We start from the raw sequence: 7,961 nt of genomic DNA, 5'->3' as shown, positions 1-7,961 counted from the left end.
CTTGAAATAGATTTTTTTGGTTTCGGGAAGTCTTTTTAATAATAGGGTCCAAATGAAATATTTATGGCAAAAAATCTTCCCTAATTTGAGGACTTGTAGTACAAACCTCAATTGAGGGGGTTTTGAAAAGCTAAATTAAATAAATGCTTTTTGGCCAAAATAGTGTTTGCTAAAAATAGTTTTAGGTCCTATACACATTGTATGGTGATTGGGCAAAGATTTGGAGCAAGGAAATGAGTCTTGAGAGAAGGAGAATTTTTTTGTGATTTAAAACACAATCAAACTGGCAAGCTAATAGTAATTAGTTCAAGCATCACATCACACAGAAAAAGTTTTAGTTGCCCCTATTTTTTGAGTTATTTTAACTTAGTCGGGAGAGGCAAAACACTGAGTGTGACAGACTTTCCCCGTACTCTTCGGCTTAGTGGGACACGTGGAAAGCATGCAACACGTGTGATAACCCATTATCTCTGATCTGTTGTGCGAGGCGCGGGAATTTTGGCATTTTGGGCGGTAGAAAGATAAGTGTGAAAAATGTTTTAACTTCTTGGTTGGATTTGTCTTTGGCAGACAAGGATGCTGCAAAGACAATCAACGCATGTCTACTAGAATGCATACGGCTCGAATTGAACAGTGTTAGGAGAGCTAAGCATAGATTAGGTGTAAGGGTCCGATCACATTTGCCTAGATAAAAGTTGAAGATTTAGCTATAGGCAAGATGTTGTAGAGGACAAAACTCCATAGTGTCTCATATGACATACTCAAATGAAAAGTGTTCAAGTTCGAAGACAAACACCAAATTCGAATATAAATTCAAATCTCTGAAGACATGGATGAAAATACAAAGATAAAAGCAATGTCTTCACGAGGGGTGGTGGCGTTGCCCACCGGACAAGATTGTTTGACACAAACACAACGCACAATTATTGTGGAGCTCTTAAATCATATTGTTCATTAATGTATTCATACTTGGAGTATATGACTTCACGAGTTGAAGACGAAGGTTACTTCGTGTGTTGTGCATCAAAGTCATCTACGTGCATAAGCGTTAGGATGTGTGTCCATTTACTCGGCATTTAAGGACTCTAAGATATTTAGCTTACACCACATCTTGCAAAACCTCTTCTCATCCAAAGGATTCGTGAAGATATCAGCCAATTGCTCTTCTGACTTCATAGATTCAATGACAATGTCGCCCTTCAGCATATCATCACGAAGAAAATGATGTCATATCTCAATGTGCTTTGTCTCCGAGTGTTGTATTAGTTGTAGGCGATCTTGATAGCACTCTCATTGTTGCAGTAAAGAGATACTTTGTTCTCTTTAATGTCATTGCCCTTGAGAGTTTGCTTCATCCAGAGAAGTTGCGTACAACACGCTCCACCATCAATATATTTAGCTTTAGGAGTGGAGAGTGAGATGCAGTTTTGCTTCTTCGAAGACCAACAGACCAGTGATCGTCCAAGAAAGTGACAAGTGACTAATGTAGACTTGCGATCCTCTCTGTCACCAGCAAAATCTAAGTCTGATTAGCCAATGAGATCAAAATTGGAGCCCTTTGGATACCATAATCCTTGCGTTAGGGCGTGAGCCAAATATCAAAGTATTCACTTCACTGTGAGGTGATGCAACTCCTTTGGTGCCACTTACAATTGGGCACACATGCAAACACTAAGCATTATATCTGGCCTAGATGCACATATGTACAATAAAGAGCCAATCATGGAGCAATATACCTTCTAATCGAATTCTTTACCACTTTCATCAGTGTAGAGGTGGATGTTTGTTGGCATTGGCGTCTTATAGCCTTTACAATCTTGCATGCCAAACTTCTCGAGGCGGTTCTTCAAGTACTTCTCCTATGATATGAAGATCCCATTTGGTTGTTATCGAATCTGAAGCCCTAGGAACTTAATGTAAAGTTAAAGATGTGGCTCTTTCCTTATTTGGGGACGAGGCCTCAAAAGGGGAAAGGGGCGCATCTAAGCAGTATGCAAGAGCGGTAAACATAGCAATACATACAAGAGGGATGAGTAATAAGATTTGATTTACACTCGCCACAAATTAAGTTACAAGATCCACGGTACATTTATTCAAATCATTCAGAAGGCAGGGTCACACTATGGACAAGATAGACAACAAAAGCAATGTTCCTCCCTCACTAGGCCCACGATCACGACCAAGGACCTCTAGTCGTCGGGGTACGTCACATACATACAGCCACTGTCCTCGTCAAACTCCCACTTCAACTGAGTAGCCTTGAAAATGTATGGATCTGCTTCACCTGTACCTGTGGGGTGGACGTAGTAATCTGTGAGCCACAAGGACTTAGCAATCTCATGACCATGATAGCAACTTTAACTAAGTCATTGGGTAAGGATGGGGTATGTGTTTGAGTTTACATCACTACTAAGCATTTATGGTGGCTAACTTACGATAACATGAAGTAATTTGAGTGGTCTACGGTTGACGCTCGTGAACTAAGAATAATCAATAAGTGATACTGAGCACCAACTTACGTCAGTCATAACCCCACTGTGTTCTCGATAAGAGAGGAGCTCTGAGCGAAACAGTCACGGTTATGCACACAGTTGGCAGGTTTTATTTTAAGTTATTTCAAGTTATCTAGAACCGGATGTTAAACAAAGTTTCCATGTTTGTCACATAACAACGGGCACGGCTTTCCGAAAGATTTAACCTTGCAGGGGTGCTACAACTCATGCCACTTGAGCAAACTTTAAGGAGCAACATAACTATGTGAACCATCAACACAAGAGGGGAAGAAAATTCTAGCATATGAATCTGCAACAACTTCTTAGCTACTTAATAGCTAAGTATCCAATCATCTACAAGACTATCATGGCAAACAAAATTACCAACTCCTAGTACCCACAAAATTCTAGCACTTTCCTGTTGACACAAACTCCAAAGCATGCACAGAATAAATACACAAAATTCACAAAATGTCACCTCATCACAAAATAGCATTTTTGCAAACTTGCTCAAAAGTGAAATCCAACACCACCATTGGATTCCTTGGGAAATTCTTCCCCAAAATCATATATCACAGTCATATATGCACATGAATAAAACTAACAAAAAAAATAGAAAATAACAATCACCCTAAAATGCATATGACTTATATGTCACATCAAACCCAAAAATAGAACATGCTATTTCTGTCAATTTCCAATTCTGGACACTTTCCTAAATTGGAGATTCCAACACACCATAATAACAACACAAAAAACAACTAGTAGGGGGGGTCCCACTGGTTATATACACCAGGGCCCCAAGAGTGTGGCATGTGGGCCCTGTGGCCCACTTTCAGTGACTCTACACATGAATGCACAGAGGGGTTAAAAAAGGGACTCGCGGGAATTCAAACCCACAACCCCCTAGGCTACGGAAAGAGGTGCTAACCACTAGGCTACCACTGGGGGCTAAACAGAGATATACTCTGTCTACACCCTGGCGCAATAGAAGAAAGAATAAAAAGGGGGGTTTATGCGCGCGTAGGGTGGGGTATCAAACCCGCGTCACTGCGGTGGTGCACTGGCTCTATTGCCACTCGCTATAGCTCGGCTACCTAACATATATGGGATGCAGGCTAGCTAACGTAACAGAGCCCCTCTTTGCCTTCCTACGGTAGAGGCGCTCACCGGTGACGACGAGTCCACGGTGAGGGTGATGCGCAGCCACTACTGCTGGCACTATGTTGCTACTGTGATTGCTGCAATATTGTTGCTGCTGCGTTGCATCTCAGCTAAGCCGGGACCTATTGTTGCCGCTATTGTGATGCCGCTGCTACTGCTACTGCACGACGGCGAAACAATAGAGATGACGCGCTACACTGAAACGGAGGCGACCAAAAGGGACGGCGGATGCGGCTGCTTACACAGGGGGACGCGTCGTAGATCACACGATGGCGATGGGGACGACAACCTGCTACTGCTGCTCCCGTTGCTGCCTGCCAGAGGTGGAGACGAAGGGGGCGATGGGGAAGATGCGCTAACGAGGATCTTGGCATCTCCACTCCACGGAAATGGAACCGCCTGGGGACGGCGGAGCTCCTGGCACCGATGGCGATGACGCAGAGGCACCCTAGGCCGCCGGCGACGACGACCACACCACAACCATGGCGGATCTGCTCTGTTTCTGCTCGAAACAGAGGAGAGGGAGAAGAAGGGAGAAAGTGGCGGCGGCGAGGAGGAACCCTAGGAGAGGGTGCGAACGCCGAGGGGTTAAATAGGCAAGGGGCGACGCGAGTGCCTTGCCACCGTGGCCATGGCGGGGGCCCTTCTTGCCCTGTGTGTGAGAGGGAGCTGGAAATGGGAGAGACGCGCTCGATCGCTGGCAGGTGGGCCGCACGGTGTCAAACTGGAAAGGGGAACGCATGGGGAGGCTGCGGGCTGCTGCTAGGCTGGTTGCGTGAGGGATGGGAGAGGGAGAGGCCGAGGTAGGCTGGGCCACTGCTATCTTGTTGCTTTCCTCTCAAAAAATAAAACAGACCGGAATCGTATTTGTTTTTAAAACTGTTGCAACTAAATTCAAACCCCCCTTAGTTCGAAAAGAGGTGGAGGAAAAGTCATATTTTTGAACTCCCAAAAATGGCCTCTGTTTTATAAAAATAGAATTGAGATTTTTATAGGCAGCAAAATAAATACCTTTAAATAGCATAAAGCACTGGTTTAAAACAAAATCACCTGAAGAAAACCCCACAAAAGCTAAGTAACACACTCACAATTTCTAACAGGTTTTAGGAGTAGATCCAACATTTTTATTTTGCGTAATAGAGACTTTCATCACAACTCCAAATAAAATTGGAAAAGAGGTTTTTCCTAGTTTAAAGAAACCAAGGGATTGCATGGTTTGAGATTAAAACAAAGGTTTTGCAAGTAGATCTAGGAGTCCCTCACCACTTGCACACACTTCACCAAAACTCACATAGCACATCACACACCAAACAAGCAAGATGAACGGCAAGACAAAATGTTGAGATGATATGATGCCATGATCCAAAAAATAGGAAAGCAAAACTCATCTCATTTCAACCACAACATTCCAAGTTCGAAGGTTCCATACATGGAAAGGTTACATAAAAGGAAAGGGGTGCACTGGGGCTATTACAACTCTCCCACACTACAAGAGGATCTCGACCCAAGATCTAGGACTGGAAGAACTCTAGGAATTCGGAACGGAGGAGGTCCTCGCATTCCCAAGTGGCTTCTTTGTCAGAATGATGTGGCCATTAAAGTTTGAGGGACTTGATAGACTTGTTGCGGGTCTTGCGCTCAGTCTCTTCAAGAATTGCAACTCGATGCTCATGGTAGTTGAGGTTTGGCTGGAGATCAATATCTTGGAGGTCAATTATGCGCTCGGGGGTCTTGCAACACCTCCGGAGCTGAGAGACGTGAAACACATCATGCACATTGAAGAAATTGTATGGAAGCTCTAACTGATAAGCAAGATGACCTCTCTTGCCCACAACTTTGAAAGAACCAACAAAGCGAGGAGCAAGCTTTCCTTTGATGCCAAAGCGATGAGTGCCCTGCATGGGAGACACTTTGAGATACAGAAAATCATCAAGATGAAAAGTCATGTCATGTTGCTTGCTATCGTAGTAGCTCTTCTGAAGGGATTGGGCTATTTTGAGATTACACTGAATGACATGGTACATATCTTCTGCTTCAGCGATCATGTCATTCCTAGGAATTTGACACTCACAAGTCTTAGACCAATTGAGCGGGGTACGACACTTCCTGCCATATAGAATCTCAAATGGGGCCTTGTCTGAGCTTGCTTGAAAGTTGTTGTTGTATGAGAACTAGGCAAATGGAAGGCAGTCTTCCCACTTCATGACAATAGAAATCACACAAGCTTTGAGCATATCTTCAAGGATTTGATTGACTCTCTCTCCACTTGACCACTTGTCTGAGGATGGAAGGCAATACTGAAACAGACATTAGTGCCCATCGCAGTCCGAAAGGGATCCCAAAACTTGGAAGTAAAGATGCTTCCATGATCCGAAGAAATGACAAGGCGGTCCTCGAAGAACAAGGTATCTTTGTTATCAACATGGAAGCACTTATATTTTGGAATGCTCTTTGCTAAGCCAATCATCACTTCCTTCACTATAGCATCAAGAAGTTGAGCTTGGCGGACTTGGTCTTCCAAGGTAGGAGAAATGTGGAGATTAGCAAGAGATCCGTGAGGTACTATTTCAAGTTTGAGCTTCCTGAAATATTCACAAATATCAGGCTGAATTGGCTTCAGAATGAGACTGTTGCAGTAAGCCTTTCTGCTCAAAGCATCTACAATCACATTTTCTTTGCCTGGAGTAAAGTCAATGCTTGGATTATAATCTTGGATCATCTCCACCCAACGAGTTTAACGAATATTGAGATTAGGTTGAGTGAAGATGTAATTGAGACTCTTGTGATCGATGTAGACTTCAACCTGTCTTCCCAACAAGAGGTGTCTCCAAGTCATCAAAGCATGGACCACTACTGCCAACTCGTGATCATGAGTGGGTATTTTTTGTCACTTGGCTTCAACTGCCTCGAGGTATAAGCTACCACCTTCTTATCTTGCATCAGAACTGCACCAAGATCTTGGAGAGAGACATCAGAGAACACATGGAAAGGCTTGGAATCATCAGGAGGATTCAGAACTGGAGTTGAGGTGAGCTTCTCCATGTGTGTATTGAATCTCAATTCACACTGTGGGGGACTAGACATAGTTCACGCTCTTTTGAAGAAGGTTGGACAGAGGCTTAGCAATCTTGGAGAAGTTCTCAACGAACCTTCTGCAATAGCTTGCAAGCCCGAGAAAGCTTCGAAGCTACTTCATATTCTGAGGAGTCTCCCACTGAACAATGGCCTGAACCATTACAGGATCCACCTTGATGCCCTCGGCACAGATGATGTGTCCAAGTTACACCACTTCCTTGAGCCAGAATTCACATTTTTAAAACTTCGCATAGAACTTATGCTCTCTTATCTTATCAAGCACAAGCTGGAGATGTTCTTCATGCTCTTCCTTAGTTTCAAAAAAGACCAGAATATCATCAAGATACACCAAGACAAACTCATTCTTGAAGGTAGAGAAGATATAATTCATCATCCGGGATAAAGTCCGAGGAGCATTGGCGAGACCAAAAGACATCACTGTGTACTCATAAGAGCCAAAGCTTGTTCTGAAAGCAGTCTTTGAAATATCTTCTTTGCGAATGTGGATCTGATGATAGCCCATCCGAAGATCAAGCTTAGAGAAAAGCTTGGACCCTTTCAATTGCTCGAACAATTCATTTATGTTGGGAAGTGGATACTTGTTCCTGATGGTCTTCTTGTTCAACGGACGGTCATAGACACAAAGTCGGTCTGTGCCATCCTGCTTCTTGACAAACAGACCACCACAACCCCAAGGAGAAGAACTTGGTCTAATCTTACCCAGACGTTCTTGCTCATCAAGCTGGTTCTGCAACTCTTTCAGCTCTTCGGGACCAAGCTTATAAGGATGCTTGCAGACCGGTTCAGTTCCAAGCTCGAGTTCAATCACGAACTCTACTGGCTGATGAGGAGGCATTCCCGGCAATTATTGTGGAAAAGCATCTTCATAGTCATAGACAACCAGAACTTGAGAAATGGTTGAGATTTCACCCTTCTCTTTGAGAGAAAAGAGACGAATCGTGTCATCGTGAGCTGCAAAAATGATCACGTCCTCTGAAGGATGAGTAAACTTGACTTCTTTGGCTTCACAATCAACAAAAGCTTTGTTCATCGCCAGAAAATCCATACCCATAATGAGATCAATATCGGAATTGCCAAGAACAATTGGAGAAGCCTGAAAGGAATAATTGCCGATCCGGAACCACCATACTAGAATTCATGATCTTATCGGGAGACAAGACTGACATAGGTTTAAGAAAGTCACAAGTTAAGAACCCATGATTAAATGAG

At 43.5% G+C, this 7,961-nt stretch overlaps 1 protein-coding gene across 1 annotated transcript; it reads right to left on the bottom strand.

Annotated features, from left to right (window-relative positions):
• Positions 1-2,030: 2,030 nt before the first annotated feature.
• Positions 2,031-4,030, bottom strand: LOC123396632. Its single transcript, XM_045091514.1, has 2 exons — positions 3,946-4,030; positions 2,031-2,290 (listed from the first exon to the last, which is right to left on the bottom strand). Exons 1-2 carry the CDS (start codon positions 4,028-4,030, stop codon positions 2,190-2,192), a joined length of 186 nt encoding a protein of 61 aa, XP_044947449.1. The 3' UTR covers positions 2,031-2,189.
• Between the last annotated feature and the right edge of the window lie 3,931 nt (positions 4,031-7,961).

This window comes from Hordeum vulgare, chromosome 5H (assembly GCF_904849725.1).
Source record: "Hordeum vulgare subsp. vulgare chromosome 5H, MorexV3_pseudomolecules_assembly, whole genome shotgun sequence".
Taxonomy (NCBI): Eukaryota; Viridiplantae; Streptophyta; class Magnoliopsida; order Poales; family Poaceae; genus Hordeum; species Hordeum vulgare.
The sequence above is the reverse complement of the archived record's forward strand: the minus strand, read 5'-3'. Positions and strand labels throughout refer to the sequence as shown.